The sequence below is a fragment of the Diabrotica undecimpunctata genome, chromosome 2, assembly GCF_040954645.1.
Source record: "Diabrotica undecimpunctata isolate CICGRU chromosome 2, icDiaUnde3, whole genome shotgun sequence".
Taxonomy (NCBI): domain Eukaryota; kingdom Metazoa; phylum Arthropoda; class Insecta; order Coleoptera; family Chrysomelidae; genus Diabrotica; species Diabrotica undecimpunctata.
Window position 1 is genome coordinate 45,458,761 of NC_092804.1, and position 22,962 is coordinate 45,481,722.

A 22,962-nucleotide genomic window follows, 5' to 3' on the forward strand; every position below is an offset into this window, starting at 1 on the left:
GGATCTTCTAAAGCTACGTCTACATCATAATTTCCTCCAGTTACAACCTAAAACAAGAAAATATTTATAACAATATTTTGGTTTTCAGCAAAAACAGCATATCCAGAAGACCAAATGACCAAAACATAAATAAATTATGTTCATGAATAGTTCGACCTACAATTGTCCATACAAATTACAAAAAGAATTAGGATTGTCAAAGACTAAACGCCGACAATGAAGAATTAATAGTCTTTAAACACTGACCAGATATGCCCGAAAATTATCGACAGAAATATTCTACAATTTTCTTCTTCTTCCCCTTTATAAGCAGAAGAAAAACCATAGATTTAGTAATAAGAAAGTAGATTTCAGAACTCGGGGAAAATGTTGTCCGCTAGGTGAAACAAATAAGGGGCATTTTGTTTTTTTAATTTGTAATATAGTCCAGTCGCCAGAGATTTGAGCTCTAAAAATAATACGAACAAGCTGAATTTTGCTGACAATGTCAATTTTGGGACCCCAAAAAAGAAGCAAATAGTTTGCTACTTCTACCCGACCTTCCCCCTAAACCCCCTCGCAGAGAACAAAATACATGAAATTTTTTGGTCAACATTTAAAAATTTAAATTTATTTAAACAATCCTTTGTCTGATAAGAAACGACTTACAACTTAATCTAAAGCTGATAAGGTGGTAAATAATTTTTTACACTAAATACAGCTTACTATTCATTTGAATTTCATAAAGTAGAATTATGTATGCAAGCTTTAATAAATATGCCGATATTTTGATATGTAAAATTTTCAATTAACTGTCTGGATTTATTTTTAGCTTAAAAATGTTTTTAACAATGTTTATTAAGGCAATTCAATGCATAAACACTAATGTAAACCGTTTTTTAATCTTTCCCTTTTAAACACTCTGTGCATTTCACAATATTTCATTATTCTTCTGGTCTGCAATATAGTTTGTTAGTTTTTATTGACAAATGTAACTAAGACATAGGTTAGATTTCAAATAAATCACATTCACTAAAATGATAGACATCTTGTTTACAATGAGCAGAGTTAACCATAAATTCTATGATTCCTATAGACAGGTAAAAAAAGAATATAATAAGAAACTAATAACAAAACGATCAAAGCTATATGAAAACAGGATGTCTGAAGCTGCCAACAAAAATAAATGCATGTGGCAAATTGTTAGTGAAATTAATGGTCAATTAAAAAGTGTAAATTCAATAAAAGTAGAGGGTAGTCCTCAAGAGATTGCTGATAAATACATGATCCACTTAAATACTACTTTAAATAACACTTTATCTCAATTACAATACACTGAATATAAAGACAACATTGCAAGTAACATAAATTCAGTGTTTGTCGCACCTGTGACAGAAACTGAAATTACGGATATAACTAAAAATTTAAAAAACAAAATGAGTTGTGGAATTGATGAAATACCCACTAAAATCCTTAAACTTTGTATAAAGGAGATAGTGAATCCTCTCACTACAATCATAAATAATTCACTAAAATCTGGTGTATTTCCTGAATGCCTGAAAACTGCCATAGTAACACCTGTTTACAAAAAGGGTGATCCTAAATTAATTAATAACTATAGACCAATTGGCCTTCTATGTTCCTTTTCAAAAATCTTAGAAATGACTATGTATAGGCGGATAACAGAATTTTTAACAAAATGTCATATTATTAGTGCAAATCAGCATGGTTATCAACAGGGAAAATCAACTCAGACTGCGATTTTTCAATTTGTCTGGGATATTTTGAAATGTACTGAGATTGGTCATATGGCTTTGGGTCTCTTTTTGGACCTATCAAAGGCATATGACTGTTTAGTGCATGACCTATTATTTGATCAATTGGAGAAATATGGTATACGTGGACCAGCATTGAGCTGGTTTAAGTCCTACTTGGCAAATAGGAGACATTTAGTAAAAATACATAAAAACACTGAAATAGGCATCTCATCTGAAAGCACTATCAATATTGGAGTACCACAAGGAAGTGTGATTGGTCCTTTACTGTTTGTGATCTATATCAATGATCTTCATGGTCTAGTGGCTAATACTACTTCCAGCATAACAAATTATGCAGATGATACAAACATTTTAGTCAGTGGTAAAGACATGTCTGTTCTAAGCGTTAATGCTAGTTTAGAGTTCCAGAAAGCTAAAGACTGGTTTTCTATGAATAGGTTGGTTTTAAATCAAAATAAAACAGATCTTCTTTTGTTTAAGACAAATTATGCACATTCAGATATGCCAAACAGTATTATTGTAAATAATGACACTTTAAATATTAGCAGCAGAACCAAATTTTTAGGATTATATATTGACAGTTTTTTATGTTGGGATAAACATGTTGACCAGTTATGTATGTCTTTGAGTAAAGTGATTTACAGCTTTAGAGTTCTAAAAAAATACATGAATAGTAACTCATTAAAAACAGTGTATCATGCTAATTTTGAAGCAAAATTTAGATATGGTCTAATAAATTTTGGCCACAGTAGGGACATAAATAATGTATTTCTGGTTCAGAAAAAAATAATCAGAGTTATGTTTGACTTAAAAAGTAGGGAATCATGTAGAGGGCATTTTAGGAGTAATAATATTTTAACAGTTTACGCTGTATTTATTCAAGAATGCTTACTGTTTCTATATAAGAATAAAATACTCTTTAGGAACTTTGAGCCCAATAGTATAGTAAATACCAGGTTATATAATTATAAAATTCCAATACACAGGTTAAGTATAACAGAAAAAAACGCTCTTTATTGCTGCATCAAATTGTTTAATAAACTGCCTGAACCTATTAAAAGGGAGGAAAGATTAAGTTTGTATAAACATCAAATATTTAAATTACTGGTAGCTCTTGAGCCATATTCTGTGGAGGACTATTTGTATATGTAACGGTTAGGAATAAGTAAATAATATTTTCGTTTGTGACACTGTTTTTTTTAAATAATTTTATGTTCACGGAATGTATATTATTTTCTAAAAATAAAGATATTGTTATGTTATGTTATGTTATGATAGTCATTTATTTTCACGAATCCATAAATCAATCATCAAATAATCTTTCAAACTTATACAGTTCCTCTATACTTCTGGAACTGAAATTGAAAGTGCTTTTCACCAAGTTCCACAAATCGCTTCATCAATATAACCATTAGGCCCAACATAGTTGTCATAATATTGTTTTGTTATTATTATATATATTCAATGAGACTAATCTGGCAGTGGTATAATTGAAGATGTAAAACTTCATGACTCTAACTTGCAATAATCTGATCCACCACAAAGATTTTTGGTATTGAATGTTGTTCTTCCAAACCTAATAATTCGGATTTTAATACATGCTGTGCAATCAATATACAGTCATTTATCAACCATTCTTTCATTTCATTGACATTCAACGAATTTGTTAGACTTTTGTTTAATATTTTTGAATGGTAAGGAGCATTGTCTAAAACAATTATGTTGGACTCACTTAGTCTGATGAGAAGTTTTCAACACAAACATTTTTGTGTTCATATTGTCATAATAATCTGTTTTTTTTTTGTAAACGAAAATATTACAACAGCACCTTCTATAAAGCCGGTCTTTTCTCCGATGTACAGAATAATATTACCATATTCTCTTGGTTGCATCCTTAGAAAATATCCATGTTTCATCTAAATATATTAAAGTTGGCCCTTCTTCTTGAAATTGGTATATTTTTCAGAAACTCAATTCCCCTTTATACAAGAGAACTTTTTTCACAAAAAGCTTTTCTCTCGTCCCTTTTCTTAAATTTGAATTAAAATTAAATTTGTTTTGCCAACATCACCAAATTCCCTTTTTTAATTTAAACAAAATTATATCCAAAGGCACATGCTCCTTATTTGCACGCATTTTATATATGGTATTACGAATTTCAAATTTTTGCCCTTCCCACATATTGTTTGTTTTAAGTGATGGGCGAGAATAGTTCACTATTCTCATTTTTTATTGCAGATTTTAATTTTGATTCGCTAATTCCTAAATCATCCCAGACGCGTTGGTGTACAGACGTTACCGATTTTAAATAATGACTGTGTTTTTTCACAATAAAGTAGGTACTTACGTAAATTGCAAATTAGAGTATCTACATCTAAAACATAGCATTTTCAGTAAAACAGCATGAACATATTTTCACAAAATTAACAATATATGTTAACAATTTGAAACAATACATTCAACTGGAAGATAACAAATTTCATTTCACTAATAAAATAACTTCATCTTAACTGCCCTACACATACAAGTGTATGTGATATGGGTGGTGTTGTGGACTAAATGTTATTTTAATTGTTTCTTGAAATTGAACCATTTTTATACACATTTGTTTTTTTATAAATAAATTTGAAGATAATTACCATTTTTTTGAGTTAAGTGTAACCAATTTAATAGTTATGTTATGCAAAGCTGTCTATTTCCTAGGATTTTTGAATTGTCAATTGCCACTAACCACCCAAAGCATCAACCTAAATATTGTTTTTAGTTGGTCAGTTGAATTGTTGCTTGTTTACTTAATCCAAAACTCATATAAGTTCACTGAATAGACTTTAGATCCTCATTGCATTTTTCTTCTGATACTTGAAAATTGAAATAATCATGTTTTTTTTTAATTTCTTGATTTTTAAACATTTTTGAAGCTTATAATTTGTTTTACATCTTTAATTTTGTTTTTTTATCAATACTTGGTGCTTTTTATATTTTTCATTGTTTTTCGCTTTATATGTCTCTTCTTTCACAATTTCTTAGTCCATAGACTCTTTCTTAGCAACTGGAGTGTGATTGTTCGATATGTTAGTGATGTCTGATGTGAGCTTCTTTGAGATTTTCCCACATTCCATCAAGATATTTTACATTTATTTATTGTCTTAATTTTATCATGTTCTTGTTTAGGTTTTGTATGACTTTTATTTTTACTTGTGTATACCTTAAGCAATACTTATTATGCTAATATTCCACAAAGCCAGAAATAAGCTCTTAAGAAACTAATTTTGCCACTTCCTCAAGTATCATGCTCTCTTAAAAAGAAGACAACCCTTTGTATGATCTTGTCTTTTTTACATGCCAGTGTTTGGTACATGGGTTAGGTACATTTATTGTAATCAATGTCACTACTACTGCATACTCACTACTAGAATCTCTACTATAAACAAACATTTATATTATACTTTTACTACAGGAAATATTTGTCATACCAAAGAATATAGATGCTTATACAAGAGCAATTCAAATGGGCGATTTGGTTACGGTTTATACTTCAAAACACTCCTTAAGAGGGTGGCTACATAAACTCAAAGCGTGGCGCCGTGGCCGCCGGCTTAAAACTATCATGAAATATGTAGTTAGGAGGAAGTGGGAAAGGAGTACGAACAGGTAACTTTGCATCTACGCCTAAACAAATTTCGATGACATTGATTTGCAAACTGTCTTTTTTTTTGTTTTTTCACAATAAAATCTTTATTTTTAATATATTAAATTGTTAAATTTTTAATTTTAAAACTTAAAAATGTATGATATTTACAATATTCAAAGTATTTATTTTTTAAATTTTATAACTTTGAATTAAAAATAGGTTTGTTCCAACACAATGAAAAACCGTCACATAACTTTTTATTATACTGTTTTTCTGTCCAAAAATTAACGAAACATTTTAAAAAAATTTCAAAATTTTTCAACCAAAAATTTAATTTTCTCAGGACTTTTCATCAAACTTTTTAGACAATTTTCCAGTTTTCACCACTTCAGTCAACCATTTTTTTGTATACTCGTTAACACAGTTCACACACAGGGTCCCTTCGCTAAACGATGTTTTATGGAACTGCAGAAGTTCATTTTTGACCTCAGATAGGAGCCTCATCAAGTGCTTGCTCTAGTTTGTTAATGATCAAATTTGCTTGAGCCCGATCTAGTTGAGTAACATGATGGTGTCTGAGTGCTACCACTTTTGTCAGGGTGCTTTATGACCTAGTCTGCTCGTTAGAGCACCGAAATTATACTTCACAATTTCGAATTTTCAAATTGTAAAAAATAATTCTTTGGTGTATGTGTTAAAAAGCAATTCTAGCGTACTAACAAGATCACGAATTGTTTTTTGATCAAAACACCTTACAATTTTTTGAGCTTTCTCTCCCGGTGATTGACTTTTAATTAATTTTATTTATAGTTTATAAGAAGAGAGTTTTAATTATATTATTTGTAGATTTGTACATATTTCAATTAAAAATTTGAATCATAATAATTTTTCTAAAAAGATTAATTTATTAGAAGTTAAAATAATATTATTTTCTTTAAAAAATTTTATAAAACACAAAAATTTAATCCTATTCTACGACCACGCGGCACCTACATATAAAAATATCTAAAGTTGCATTTGTTGTCCCACTCTTTCATATTTTGCTCCTTAGTGGTACTAAAATCTTGATCCACCTCGATCCACGGGATCCACCTCTCATTCTTGTTTGTAACATGCAATCCACCCTGTTCAACCTTTGCCAACTTTCAAAAATAACAGTGAACAATTCTTCTATATGCGTCTATATTCTTTGGTCATACTGTAAGATCTTTGAGAAATGATAAGATTAAAAATTATTGTGGGAATTATATGCAGTTTTAATTTAAGATTTATTGACATTGGTTTAAAGAAAAGCCGGTATACAAAAATTCTAAAAATAAACAAGTATATATCCATTACCAAATTATCATGTTTTAAGAAATCCTATGGCACAACATTTATGGGCACATGGTAAGTAAGTACAAGAGGCCTAATAGGTCAAGGTGTGTCTTCATCATAATTACATACATACTTGTCATTATAATAATGATAATTGGAATATGCCTCTTAAAAAAACATTTGAATATACAATTTTCAAATATAACATTAAATTGCAATCACTAAATAAATAAAGTTATGTACTCCTAGATTATATTTTTAACAAAAACAATATTCATAAATTATGAGGTAAATGTGAATTGAATAGCAAGCATTTATTTTTAATAAATATTAAAAATAAATTCAAGGCCAACAAACATAATTCTATCAAGTTCTAATAAAACTCAATGAATAGGTAATACCACAACATAATCATACCATCCATCACCTGGAATTTCCCATTGTCTGACATTTGAACAAATGGGAATATTAAGTATTATATTATATTATTATATACTATAATCTTACTTAATACTATAGAAAATCGTGTGAAATTCCCAGATGCTATATTTTATTTAGATTGATTCTATTGAAGGTTTTTAAATGATCAAAGAAATATTCATAAATATTAATCTTAGCAGGAAGTGGAAATATAATATAAATACAATAATAAAAATAAGTGGACTAAAACAGTTGAAAAATCTTCAGTGAAAAATATTAACACACCTAACTAATTTTATATCCTCAGGTTTTTATTAATAAGATTTTTTACTGTCATGATTGAGTGTGGTTATCTTTTTAAAATCAAATCAAATGCTATGATTTTTCTTACAGGTATCCCCAAGTTAAAGTTAATTTCATGTAATGAATAATAATAGAATGACCTATTCTCCAATACAGTCATCCTTGTAATATACCTCAAAAATATTGCCAATGTCATTAAGTCATCTACTTTAAAATGTATAATATAATTCTGAATTGGTTATATGAATAAGGCAGAAAAATTAAATTATTAGAAGACTTTTCTGTATTACTTAACATGTTGCCTGCCATCTCAGTCTATGTGACAGAGAAAAAAATTGCTCTGCATGCCAGCGAGGTCTATTTGACCCAGAATTTTAATGTGACTGACATTACAGGCTATATAAAAGTACCTCTGTGCACAGTGGCATGAGCGCTAATTTTTTCGACCATGTAGCAGAAATGGCATTGGCAAAACAGAATTTTTCATTTAAGAACAATTTCTGGAGTGTAAATCAAAATGTTCAAATACACATTTTTTCAACTGAAATTGTAGTTAATTTTCTCCAAAAATTAGATAAATAACATCAAAATGCAGCAAGAAGATAACTTCAGAACAATAGTCACACTCTATAGTAGGAAAATCAGAATACTAGAAAATAGCCCAATAATGTAGAATTACTAAAAATCACTAAAACATTCCTTAATGAGGAATTGATCTTAACAGTAGGCTGAAGATGTAAACTGAAGAAAAGAGATAAATGGAATAATAACTTATGTCAAATTAGTAAACAAATAGATAAATTTTATTAACAGTTCTATTAGGTTTTGTGCATTAGACTTTCCTTCATATGATAGGCTTTGACATTCAATCATTTTTTATGTCATGTCCCAATATGTTGTATTGGTATCACTCTATGATATTGACCTAAATACCTTGCTTGTATAAATGATTTTAATTTTATTACTGTAATATGTTGTAATTGTAGCTGTCATATTTGCATATATTAATCAATCTCTAATTATATTTCATTCATTTCATTATCAGAAACTGCTTCAATGAGTCAATTTATGTGAATAATAGTAGTACTAGAGTAGTTGCAGTTGAAATAGTCTTTTGCATGAAAACTTATAACAAGTATCATTTTTATACTATATGAGTCTATAAAATATTTAGTTTATTGAACTATTTAGTATATATAGACTGATTTTATTATTGATACTCATAATTTTTCTACTGATTCCTCTTTATCTCTCTATATGAAAATAATTGTGCAATTATTTCTGAAGCAACTTAATTATAAAATAATTATGAACAATAAAAATAACTTCATGTTGTCCACAGATAGTATAATTAAAGACCTAAGTACTAGAGTTTTATTTCAATGTGTATATCTATTAATAATTGTGCTCAATCATCAATTACTAATAGATTTGAATAATATTCCTATACAATTAGAATTTGCTCAAATTGTTTATAAAAATCATTAAGTAGGCTCTCAGATATAATATTACCTAATAGGATCTACTTTTACTATCAACTGACAATGTTTACAAAACATAATTTACATTTCTAAATAAATTTTTGATTTATTTAGAAATATAAGGGACAATCTTTGACTTGTGATTGATGTGACATTGTCTTACTAAAAACTACAAGAGTTTTAGCCTGAACATTGTAAACCTATCACTTAAACTATATATACAAAATTATGTTCTTACCTGATATTCTAACGTGCAACTTGTATTCTTTTTAATTTCCTCGTGAAAGCATTCTTTGGCACTATCAGGCAGTTCGAATGTTAATTCTGTTCCTAATGAAAATTGGAAAAGACCTAAACTTAGAATAAATACCCAATACCTCATTTTTTTCTAGTAGTGTTAATAATGTCCTATCGGTAATTAAACTATAATTCAGTGTGTAGTGACTATCATATTTTGCACCTATAAACTTTTAAAAAGATATATCTACATGGAAAAGATTATGTGGACTTTCCGTGATGACGTTTTTTGACATAACCTAACTAATGATGTGGACTAACTTTCCCGTTGCTTCAAAATGCTTTCAGTCAAAACAGGAGTGACTAACTAACCACATGTAGTGATATATAAATGAAAATGAATATTTTTATATGACTCTAGTAAAGCTAGTACATTTTAGTTTAATCAAAATTAGTTTTAAATGTAATTCCACGGTATACAATTAATATTAAAAAATTATAGTGTAAAATATTATGTTCACACACAAAGCCACAACTACACATTCCGTTGGAAAAATTAAGGTTTTTGTGGTCATCTGTGTTATTTTTATTAGTTGGCCAAAATGTATCTGTCAAAATTGACTTCTGTTGAGTATCCTGCAGACAAATATTGACGTTTGTCATTGTCAATTTGGAAAAATATTTCATTTTTGATTACAAAACCTACCAAATTTTAAACCCACAGGAACTAAAACATATTGATGAATGGTACCTAATTCGAAAATAAATTAAACCTAATTTTCCAAAAATGTGGGATTCCACTATGTTTTTGAGTACTTTAACTCCAAAGTTTTATGTAGCTTTAACTGGTACATCATCTCTTATCTCAGGTCTTATTCTAATATTTGAGTGGTGGTATTTTCGAAAATATGGTACTTCATTTATTGAACAAGTATCAATAAATCATATTAGTCCATGGATCAGCGGTGACTATGGTAATACTGTTTTTGTTACTGTTACTTTTTCATTGTAATAACAATGTTTAATTTTTCATTAGAAAGCAGTAACTCAACAAATGGAAGCCCAACTAATGTTCAGCCTCAGGTGCCGGAGTGTAAAGTATGGAGAAATCCACTAAATTTATATCGTGGGGCAGAATATCAGAGATTTTTTTGGGCCACTAATAAGGAGCCACTCACATACTATGATATGAATCTGTCTGCACAAGATCATCAAACATTCTTCACATGTGAAGCAGATGCAGGTAACTAAAACTTTAAATTTTTTGAACAGAAAAATATTCACAATATGTGTATATGTTATGAAGTGTTTTATGTTGTCCTTATGGAGTGCTCATCACATAGTTTTTTGTTTTCTTAACTTAATCATATTTGGAAGTTATTTGTCGAGTATAAAGTACTCCATTGAGTTAAAGGAAGGTGATATTAATTAAACTGTAAAATATTATGTTATAGAATATACATATAGCTGGTGCTCTTTTGTTATTAAAAAGTACTGCTCCACAATGCAGTTGTTGCAGAAATGCAGAAAATTATTGTAGACAGTTTTCTGTTTTAGATTTTACCATATTTCAATACCGAATTCAAATATTTAAATTATGGAATCGCAACATTTTGTAGAGTGGAAAAAATTTAAATCATCTAGATTTCCTCCTTATTTTTTTAGTAATTTTAATTTAGTGTAATAAGAGCCTAATGTAATAGGTTACTAGTATATAAATTATAATTCATGGGGGATTATCTCACTAGTAACTTAAAAAATGTCTGGAAATCCATAAATAAAAGAACATCTAGTAAGATCCCAGACAATATGATTTTTAAAAATTCTATTGCTACTATTGTTCAACAAATACTTGATGGACTTGCATGTTGATATATTATTTAGTCAAGTTCATATTGGTTATCTCCTACACCACATGATTAGATGAATTTTATCTGAATCACTGAAATTGACACTGCAAATCATGGATAGGTAGTATGGTTTCAGAGTAGGTAGGTCAACTGTAACTAATTTGCTTATTTATTACAATCACCTTAATGGATGCTTTAGAGAGGGATTATCAGGTTGATTTTATGCACACCTACTTCCCTAAGGTATTAGTAGTAGTAAACAGTACAGTATAAGACTGTGCACAACATAAAAACACATGGCCAAGCACATTCTAGGTCCTACTTTGGAACAAGAACTATCTACAACAATCTCCTGACGCCTTATGATGGTAATCTTGCAAAAAAATATATGATAAATGTATAATATAGTTTGAGACTTTGAAGTTGGAAACACACTAAACTAGCTCTGCATATACTTTTCAGAGTATATTAGCATCATTTTTATCATGTTTAGGGTATCCGAATTGTTGGCAACAGTGGATTCCATATAGATAATCTGTGCCTAATAAGTTTAATTTTAATATTTAAACATGTAAGTTATTAATATTTGTAAGTACATTTGATATAAAACAATCTCCAATTCTTTATGAAAAGTCTTCCACAACACCTCGAATTTATGGCCTACCTAAAATTTACAAACTCAATATTCCTCTATGTCCCATTATTAGTGCATACAACTGCCCTACACAACCATTTTCCAAATACTTGGCCAAAACCCTACAACCTTTTGCTTAATCCTTTGTCAAAAATTCTTTTCATTTCATCGAACTTCTTCAACAATAACCTATCTCACCAAGGCTAAATTGTCTCAATAAAAGAGATGATGGTACCTTCGACTTGGAGACCTCTCATAAAGAAAATATTGTCTGCTCCACCTGTCAATAAAAATGCTACTGTCAGAAATGTTCACACCAATCCCCACCCTAACTTTTTTTCGTAAAATTAATAATAAAAAATTTCTAATATGATTCTAACTTATGTAGACACACTGTATATATACCTTTTTATATAATTATTAGCATTTCTATATGTTATGGGTATTTTCTGATTAATAATAGTGACATATTTCTACATATTATATAAAGTAAAGAGCGATTATTGCTGACTAATTACAATAATGTCGATGCTTTTAGGTAAAGCAGAATATGAAATAATGCAGACAGCTTGGAGAGAAAGAAATCCTTCAGTCAGGTTGAAAGCAGCCCACAGTGCCCTTGAAAAAAACTCTGAATGTGCTCCAGCATATATTCTGTTAGCAGAGGAAGAGGCCACAACTATAACTGAAGCAGAGAGAATTTTAAGGCAAGCTCTAAGAGTGGCTGAAGCTAATTACAGAAGGTCACAAGCCTTACAGGTAAGAATATTACCCAATATGTTTATATTCAATGTATATGTTCTTATGTCATTTGTTCGTAGCTAGCTTTAGTGTGTGGATAATAATTGGTGACTTCACGCAACAGGGTATTTGTAACTAATAATAAATAGTATCTTATTTCATTCATTATTAATTATTCATCATTATTCATATTTACATGCAGAGAAGAAGAGCAATTGAAAGTTTTTGATAGGAAGATTATTAGAAAAATACTGAGACCTAAGAGGGAAAACAAAGAGGATACAAGACAATGGATGAATCACGAAATACAAGAATGGATAGGTCAAGAGAATATAGTTAAAGCAATAAAAGCACAAAGAATTAGATGGTATGGATACATAATGAGAAGAGAGGAGAGCAATCCGTTAAAAGTTATAGTAGTGGAAACAGCGAAGTCACACCAGAAACTGTAAAACCAAACCCAGAATGGGATTATCCCCCACACAAAAAGGATCTTCAAGTGAAACAGCTTCCGCTTCTTCGGGAGCGTATAGCTTGTATATATATCTTATTTCATTCATTCAGATCGGAACAGATCAATAGAGTGGCTAAGTACACTTATAGCTGTATAGACCAGTGATGAGCAAACTTTTTTTATGGGAGGCTACAAAGTTTAGGAAATTCTAGAGGGGACCAGAATTATAGAAAAAAATGCATTTTGTGTTAAAGCTTTTAATCTAATATTATAAAAGCATTACAGCATTATACACAATGCTGTGCATTACACACAAATGTTACAAATTACCTTTTACTTTAAATAATAATTAATTTAACTTTTATTCGAAGGAACTGCCATTTTGATTTTCCATAATATTTTCGAAAACAGGTTCAAGCTGTGACAAAACAACTTTTGGCGGTGCAAAAAGGTGTTCATCAGTCAATCGGTTTCTGATTGAGTTTTCTACACTTTTATGGTCGAAAAAGTATGTTCCTACATATAAAACGACGCAAACATCGCCATAATTTTCTGGGCGTGATCAATCATCTTTGGGAATTCAGCTTTCTGCAGTGCTCCATAAAAATCTAGTTTTGTATAATTTAAGAACAATTGCTTTAAATTAGTACTGCATTGCATTTCAATAATTTCCAACTGCAATTCTGCAGATACATTTTCCGGATCTATATTAAACAGTATCGAGAAAACATATAGTGATAATTGAATGTTCTTAAAATCTTGAAACCTAGTTTCAAATTCTGTGTGAAGTTTTTTCAACGCCCGACTGAATTCTTTTAATTTGTTTTCACTCACTGGTGACATAAATTTTAAACGCGAAAAGTGAGTTAAATCGTTCTTCACCATGCAGTTATAAAACAGAAAAAGATGAGTTTTAAATGATTTCAGACAAACTTAAGTCTCATCTATAAATTGGTTCTTTACTTTATTTTTTATTTTTTTATTAAATTTGATATAATCTTTGTCTTCGAAGATTTGGAAATCAGACCATTTGTCTATTTTATTCTTTAAGAAATCTTGTATTTTCTCTTTTGTATATCTTTGTCAGAATAATCTGCGTCAACTTAAATCAGAAATTCTTGGAATTGTCAATGTACCAAGCCCCGAGATCGAATTGTATTAATTAGTTTTAAAACCACATTAAGTACATGGGTAATATCTATTGCAGCTTTACAAAGGACGTCCTGGTGAATTATACAATGTAAAAATACAACATCGTAGTTCTGGTTCTGAAAAATACCTGATAATCCCGCGTTTTTTCCAACCATATTTGGGGCTCCATCTGTAGTTTATTAAATAATTTTGAAATAGGCGCATTAAAATTTTGAAGGCCTTCCGAAATTTCGTTATAAATTATTTGCCTCGTTGTTTTTCCTTTTATCGATTGCAAACAAGCTAGCTCTTCAGTAATATTAAATTCGTCCTCAACGCCTCTAATGAAGATTAATAATTGAGCAGTGTCACTTCTATCCGTACTTTCATCCATCGTCACGGAAAAATATTTAAGTTTTCTATACGCTGCCTAAATTGAGTCGACATCAATTCGCGTTGTTACTGTTTTTCGCGATAAGCTAACAGACTCAAACTCTTTAATTTTTTTTGATATGAAATTTTACTCATATACTCATATACGTATTTAATCCGGCGCGCCCGTCGGCGGGCCGGATTAAATACGTTCGCGGGAAGGAGTTGACCAGCGGGCTATACTTTGCCCATCACTGGTATAGACCAATGGACAAATACACATGAAAAAAAGTAATGGCCATCTGAGATCAACGCAAAAACTGCATTCACCATGAAAATGTTAAAGAAGACATTATTAAATGTCTGAAAAAGTACTTCATTAATTTTATTCCTGATGGACGGTCTTTAAAAAGATCTTTAATATGACCTTATTGTGGCCTGGCTGGAATATTTATTACTAAATACACCCCAATAACTCATCCAGAGTCCTAGTTTTAGTCAAGTGTATTATAACCAATATAGATATTTTTAGATGAATATCATTAATCACTTGACAGAAAGTCAATTAAATTAAATTTGAATTCAGCAATTTTAATAAATAAGATTTAAAAAAAACTAACAAAAAATAATAATTCGTCGCTAGTGATAGTCATTACTAAATTTATTTTTGGTATTCACTAATAGATAACATCAATGCGTAACAAATAATTTATTTTAATAAATATATTAGAGTTAACTACTTTTTTTACAACATTCTTATATGTAAATTACTTAGACATCTTTCCCTACAATGCCACAAATCAGTTTGTACAGCAATACCCAATATCCAACGCCCTCCCATCATGGGCAAGGTCACCGCAGCAGTACAACCACAAATGGTAGGTTTCGAACGAGATACTACTTCAAGAAAGTGGATTGGTGTGGATTCAGCAATCATGAAGTCATCAACATACCCCCTATAGCAGAAAACTATGATAAATTTACCAATGTTATTGAACAATCCTCCCGGCTTTCCATACCTAGAGACTGCAGAACTGACTTCGTACGAGGATTAACACCCGAACTATCCAGCCAGCTAAACAACTATATCCAACGAGACTACTTCGATGAAGAGACTTTAACAGCTGGACACAGCTCGTATCTCTGATATCAGGAGCCAAAAAAGCAAAGGTTAGAAACCATAGCAGAAACTAATATGTCCAAAAGCAGAAGCAAGGCATCGAACCTACTGAAAAAGCTAAGTATAGTCGCCTCGTATTTCGGTGAGACTGTGTAAAAATATATTTATCTGTAATAAAAGCAGGCAATACCAAATTAAAATAAAAGTACTTTACCAGGAGTAGTTATTAACTGCGAAATTATCAATGACTGAGATGTATAATAATACAAAGTTTTAATATTCTCTTCGATATTTACATTTAGATGAGCCTGGTAACATATGTACAGTCGCTGAGATAAAGTTATCATCGATGCATTCTTTGCGTAAGATAACAATATTTGCATGAGCGACCGAAACCATAAAGTAAGTTACCCCAATAAATTTTGTTTCGACCGTTCAGTGGTTTACACTTGGGTAGGTAGTATAATATTTTATATTATTTTAAACTTTATTTTTAAACGAAATATTGTTTATTTGGATGAAACCTGGTATGGTACTCATGATACCGTGAAAAAAAGTTGGACGAATAATAACAAAAAGTGTTCTAATTCAGTACCGCCCAATAAAGGACAGAATTATAATTTTATACTGCGGTGTAGAAAATGGATGCATCGACGATTTATTATTAATATCTGCAAAAAAAATGACGTGAATCTAGATTATCATGAGGATATGGAGGGTGGAGGGATTTTTTGTGAATCATGGATTGAAAAATCTCTTCTTCCAGAATTATATATATATATATATATATATATATATATATATATATATATATATATATATATATATATAAACAACACAATTTATTAGGGTTGCAGTCAGAAAATTGCCCGGGATGTTAATGAAACACTCTTATGACTTTTTGTCTAGCTTTCGGAATGGTTTTATTCCTTTTTCAAGACACTGTAATAAGAAAAAAATGTAAATATTTATAAAATATTACAATTCTTCAGTGCAACTTACTAGTCGTTGAGATTATTTATAAAATAGTCGAGCGTCAATTTTAATGCTTTCAGTTATCAATATGATGGAAATGAAGTATAAAAAAAGTTCAACTCAGGAACCATAGATGTAAACGTTTAATGATTTTTTGAAAAAAAAAACAGAAGTTAGTTTTTATAAAACTCACAAAGAACGGAAGTGCATAAAAATATGTAAAAGAACAGTAAACTTTATAATTTTACTAAAATACTTTTGAAATGTGGCACCCGTGGTGTGATAATAATTCTGCAGCTGAAGAGCCAGTGGAACCCTTTAATCAATTGGAATATTTTTACAAAGCCGTGTAGTAAAATGTAAGCGACATTTTCAATACCTCTCTGATGATACCATCCAAACATATGCTGAAACATATTTATGAAGGATTGTGTTCTAAATTGTCTAAATCAGAAGCAATTGTAGAAACGTATTTATCAGAGTGTCCAAAGCAATCTGCTACAAGACTATAGGAGAAACATCTTCTAGACAGAGGAGAAAGGATTGTGCAAATTCACACAAATAAAGCCGCACCTAAAGGAACCTATAATCAGAACAATATACAAAATGGATGCGGCTAATATTTTTTCAACTATTGAAAGCCTTCGAAGTGAACTGGTTCGAAAGGATATTCTCTTATCTTCAGCAACAACACTTCGATTATTTCATAAAGCCAATAATTTTAAGTACAAAACTTTAGACAAGCGCCATAATGGAAAGTACTAGAATAATTATTTCTTTAAGAAACATTTCTATCAGATAGATAACTTAGTATCAAAAAATGAAACGAAACGTTGTTTATTTAGATGAGACCTAGTGTGATACTCATGACAGGACAGAGAATTATAATTTTACACTGCGGTTGAGAAAATATATGGATCGATGATGTATTATTAATATCTGCAAAAAAATATTACAAGGCGTCTCTAGGTTATCATGAGGATATGGAAAGTTTAATTTTTGAATCATGGTTTGAAGAACCTCTTCTTCCGAGATTACCTAAATATAGTGTGATTATCATGGACAATGTATCATATTATTCAAGATTAATGAGAAAATTTCAAATATTACCTGAAACAAATTACAAATTCAAGAATTTTTATTTGAGAAAGATTTGTACTTTGAGGCATCATATAGTAAAAAGCAATTGTTAGAGGTTGTTTACAGTAGACAGTACCAGAAGGAATATGTTGTTGATAACTGTACTCGCAGTAATGGGCATACCGTGCTTGGTATGCCCAGTATTACAATTTACAATCGTACTTCCTCCTTACTATTGTAAATTGAACCCAATAGAGTTAATATGGACACAACTTAAAGGAAATAGAAGAAGAAGAAACGTGGCTCCTAAATTTTTGTCTACTGCTCTCCAGTTAATTTGAAGAGAAGTCACAAAGATCACAGCAACCAACTGGACAAGTGTAATCAAACATGTAATCGCAGTGGAAAATGACTATGTTAAATATTTACTAGCATTAACCAAATTAACTATAAATATAGAAGATACAACTGATACTAGTGATAACAGTGATTCTGAGTAGATTAGTAAGTTCTTCTTCTAAATCAAAGTACAGGTTAGGTTATTAGAAAATACCTGCTGGATATATAAAAAAAGATGTTCATACAAGTTTTAGACTTCTTACCCATTTTTAAATTATTGAGGTACTAAGTATTCTCTCACACGGTGTCAAACCAAAGTTGTTAATAGAATACCCTGTATATAATTTAAAAAATGAATTCTCTATTTTTTTTTTATTACAATAACTAAGTTATCAGGGATAAAATGTGATCATAAGTTTTAAAACTTATGAGCAGTTGTGTTATTAAAACGTTTGTATACTTAAATACTTGTACATAAAACATTTGTTTAATTGTATGTGATAATTACTTTTATTAACAATTTTTTATAGGTATTGTTATTTTACAATAAGTTCTATTTAGCCGAGTCGATTAGTGTTATCTCTTCCTAGATATATCACAGAAGTTAACAACACCAATATTTTTTATTTAAACTTTATAGAAAATGAAACTTTTTCTTAAATAAAATTAAATAAAAATAAAAACTTTTATTTAATTAAAAATTAGATATCTACGCTACTGTTCAATAAAGTAGTGACCACTCTGACATTGTTGCCATTTTCTAGTATTTTACCCGTTCTGGTTCCTATAAATTTTCTCACGAAATTACGTGTCGACTATAACAACTCTACGGAGAACAGCGACCCCTCAAATGTAACAGTCAATCAAATAGCACACCAACTGCTGATGAATGATACAGGGGAATACTTTTCACCAAAATCCCATACCACCATAAAATTTCTTAACCACCTTCTTTCCTATACCATCTATTACAATATCTGAACCAGCAATCCAAAAATATTGCAAAAGGAAAGTTGCAGGTTTCGATGATATGTGTATATAAATGTGTCAAAAAAATCATGCCAGATCCCGAAGATCTGGAGAAAAGCGCAAATTATAGCCATTCTCAAACCTGGCAAAAACCCTACCGACCCTAAAAGCTACAGACCAATATTTCTGCTTTGCCACATAGATTATGCCGTATAAAATTATGGAACGAATCACCTTTGGCCGGGTCATGAAAACCATGGAATCTCTTCTTATCCCACAACTAGCGGGTTTTAGACTGAAGAAAAGCTGTGCCGACCAAGATCTTCACCTTACACAGTATAATTAAATTTAACAACACTGACTACAGCAACGTGTCTCTGTTTATTACTGACAACGAAAACAAAATAAAAGGACGTAGGATTCCCCTTAAAACATAAACAAAAAGAACAAATTATAATATTATATAACCAAAAAGGATTGCCAAAAGATTTTAATTCCATAGTTTTTTATAAAGGAAAAAACAATTTTACGTAACGCGTTGTTCGGACCCCCCACTCCCGCCCTTGTAACACACCGTAACGTTTTATAAGACCCCCACCCCCCAAATTGCGTTACGTAATACTTGAACGACCCTTTATTGGATGGAAATAATTAAGATCTACAACTTTGCTTGCAAAATAGACATTCGCACAGAAAAATTGTTATAATATAGGCCCTACTTATATTCATTGTATTCACTTTTATTTATTCCTACCTTTTACTATATTATATCAATGCTATTTAGTATTTTTGACCAGTATTCTACGTAAAAAAAGGTGACGTTGTGCTGATGCTTATTAATTTTTTGTTTCAGCATCAAGGTACCCTGATGGAAGCTCAACACAGGCGGGACACAAATGTCCTCATTTATATAAGACGCCGACTAGCGATGTGTGCCAGAAAGTTAGGTAAAGTCAAAGAAGCAGTAAAAGTGTTTCGTGATCTAACGAAAGAAGTACCTCCAATTATGCATGTCCTTAACATACACGAGAATCTCATAGAAGCCCTATTGGAAATGCAAGCGTATGCCGACGTACAAGCAGTCTTAGCGCGATACGATGAAATCTCGCTTCCAAAATCTGCAACCATATGCTATACAAGTGCATTGTTAAAAGCTCGATTAGTCGCGGATAAGTTCTCCCTAGATGTCGCTAGTAAACGTGGTTTAAATAATGCCGAAATGGCTGCCGTGGAGGCGATACACCGAGCAGTAGAGTTTAATCCCCATGTTCCTAAATACCTCTTAGAAATGAAGCCCTTGATCTTACCTCCTGAACACGTTTTGAAACGAGGCGATTCTGAAGCTCTAGCGTACGCATTTTTCCATTTGTCTCATTGGAAAGCTGTGGAAGGAGCTTTGAATTTACTTTACTGCACCTGGGAAGGAACCTTCAGGATGCTTCCATATCCTCTTGAAAAAGGCCATTTATTTTATCCATACCCTACATGTACAGAATGCGCCGACAGAGAGTTACTCCCTCCATTCCACGAGGTTTCCGTTTATCCAAAAAAGGAACTTCCATTTTTTATTATCTTTACAGCTGGACTATGTTCCTTTACAGCTCTATTGGCGTTACTAACGCATCAGTATCCGGAGCTGATGGGAATCTTCGCCAAATCGGTGGTCAGTTGGATGTCAATGCCAATCTATTATTTGTATGAGAAAGTAGAGGGAGTCTTGCCGAGTAATTTACTTCAACAATTGATACGAATTTAGTTGTCTAGCAGAAGTGGTTGTGTTGTTGTAATTTGTCTCTTTCGTTAGCGTCAATTAGAAAGTAAAGTATTTATTTTTATATAAAAATGTTTTAAATCTATTTTGTACTCTTTTTATGAAGAATCATGAAGAAAAAATACTGATAATATGCATGCAGAAAGCAATACTAAACAACAAAATATGTTAAGAAGTCTTGTTTCCCTTACATAGGACGAAGTAAAAAATTCCGCACTGTTTATAATTCACTATATAAGCGGATCACTATATAAGAGGATTTTAGAACAAAAAATCAACGTTACACACTACTATTTTTCCAAGAAACAAGCAACTGCTCGGCTATTAAATTTCCTATCAAAAGTCATTTGTTTACGCGATTAGTAAACAAAAAAATCGTTGGAAAAGCGTGTCTGTAGTCGACATTTCGTTATAAAATGTTTCTTAACTCTTCCATAACTTTGTTATCTGGAGCATGTTTAAATTATAATTATAAACAATCATCCGGAGACACTTTTACAAAAATGTTCCAACTCACTACAAATAACTTAAGCTATTTTTGTAGAGATTTCGACTGGACTACTATCAGGCATTATATAACAGACATATTAGGTTGTCCATTTGTACTGCATGAATTAGCCACTCAGATTGGCGCGGTACATCATACTGATATAGTTTTAAACATATTCTAAAACACTCTTTGTATGAGCAAATATGTTTCTCTGTATTATTTCAAAATTAGAAACGAATTTATGAACAATTTTCTTGATAAATAAATATATGAAAACTAAACAATTGACGCTGACAAAAAATTACACTGTTTGTTTTCAGTGGATATATGGATCGTACTTATATTAGAGATTAGGTATTTTATTTATTGTGTTTTTGTAGACGACTTTTATCTTAAAATTATATTTTTTATAATTGTTTTCATTAGACAAAGAAATCGGTTTTGTAATTGAAAATATGGTGTCCGAACATAGTTTATTTATATAAATTTTAACCTAGTCATTTTATTTATTGTAATTCTGTCTTTTTAATTCACATTCGAATGTTATCACAATATTCTGTTTCTTCAATTACATGACATTTCATGCAGATTACTGTCTTTTTATTAAACAGCGTTTAAATACATTTTAGTTTGTTTAATTTATTTACTAACCCTTTATTCTTTATATAGGTTTTTTTACGTAGACTACACATTAGGTTTATATTTGAAGGAAATCGAATTTCATGTCTGAAAATTTTCACTTCCAGGTAAACGGGAAGTCGCCATCAACTTGAAAATGAATATGTTGAAAGGAGCTCCTGTAAGCACACATGTGGAGGTGCCAATTTATCTGGCTGGTGTAATGAGTCACTTTTTTTGCAGTTCCTGGGGCAATTTAGATGTCATGTAAAACCATCTATTGAAGACCCAGTTATTTTAGTTCTTGAAAACCATGATGTCACGTTAATATACCAGTGATTCAGTGTTGTCAAAATAATGGCATAATATTGGTTACTTTCCAACTACACACAACCTTCAGCCGCTTGATAGGACTGTCTTTAGGCCAATGAAAACGTATTACAATACAGCTTATAGTGAATAGATGCTTATGCATCCAGGGCAGCCTATTATTATTTACGACGTAGAATTAATAGGAAAAGCATTTCCAAAAGCTTTTTGTTCATCGAATATTCTTAAAGGTTTTAAGAATATATTAAGAACATGAATTAATTACCTCTTATGTTTCGGATCGTTCAATAGAAAATAACAACAAAGGTGTTAATGCTCAATCTGAAAGTACCGAGAGCTTGGTTGTTCAACGTAAAACTTCAAATCGTTTATGTGATGTTGCAGCTTCTTCAAGTGTTAGTCAGCTTCATTAGCTTTAGCTAATCAGACCGAAAACTCTTGTAGTATTCTAAAAACCGAAACCAAATTAATTTTTCTTCGATATCCAGAAATGCTACGTCCATTTCCTAAAGTACCTCTCCGCAAAAAGGTCAGTGGAGAAAGAACACGAGGAAAATCTCGCATATTGACACACTCCCGAAAAATGTGAAATATCACAGTTAAAAAAATTAAAACCAACTAATCTTAAAAATACTAAAAGGCAAATATTTGGGTATTCCACGCAAAAGAGTTTATCAAAAATAAGAGAAACTTTTACTTCTCAAAAGGAAACCAAGAAGGAATTTACACCAAATTCGGAGTCCGAAAATGATAACTTGTCCCTTAGTAGTGAAAGCAGGGATGAAGAAAATTGGAAGGAGCGGATTCAAAGAGAGGAAGAAGCAACACTGCTGGAGAATAAGTTTGAAGATGCTGATTTAAAAATTGGGGACTTTTTATTGGTCAAAGTTCAGGGCAAAAAGGTTCCGAAAATTATTTTGGTAACTGAATTAATGGTCTAAG

The 22,962-nt window shown here is 30.8% G+C and overlaps 2 protein-coding genes across 2 annotated transcripts in view; one reads left to right on the top strand and one right to left on the bottom strand.

Moving 5' to 3' along the window:
* The window catches only part of p24-1 (transmembrane emp24 domain-containing protein), a 17,888-nt gene extending 8,422 nt beyond the window's left edge, over positions 1-9,466 (bottom strand). The window contains exons 1-2 of the mRNA XM_072522797.1: positions 9,148-9,466; positions 1-47 (exon numbers count right to left, since the gene is read on the bottom strand). Coding sequence (XP_072378898.1) covers positions 1-47; positions 9,148-9,291 — 191 coding nt within the window. The 5' untranslated portion in view covers positions 9,292-9,466. The remainder of the gene's footprint in view (positions 48-9,147) is intronic.
* Positions 9,467-9,773: 307 nt separating this feature from the next.
* On the top strand, positions 9,774-21,695 carry LOC140434492 (protein ST7 homolog). The gene is made up of 4 exons (XM_072522796.1): positions 9,774-10,120; positions 10,183-10,389; positions 12,169-12,389; positions 19,665-21,695. The coding sequence occupies exons 1-4, from the start codon at positions 9,934-9,936 to the stop codon at positions 20,565-20,567; spliced, it is 1,518 nt and encodes a 505-aa protein (XP_072378897.1). The 5' UTR covers positions 9,774-9,933; the 3' UTR covers positions 20,568-21,695.
* Positions 21,696-22,962: the final 1,267 nt, after the last annotated feature.

Excerpts from the sequence above, each read along its gene's own strand:
- LOC140434492 (XM_072522796.1), top strand. The coding sequence starts at position 9,934 with ATGTGGGATTCCACTATGTTTTTGAGTACTTTAACTCCAAAGTTTTAT. Across the intron at positions 10,121-10,182 it reads ATGGATCAGCGGTGACTATG|AAAGCAGTAACTCAACAAAT; the intron begins GTAATACTGTTT and ends ATTTTTCATTAG. Across the intron at positions 10,390-12,168 it reads CACATGTGAAGCAGATGCAG|GTAAAGCAGAATATGAAATA; the intron begins GTAACTAAAACT and ends CGATGCTTTTAG.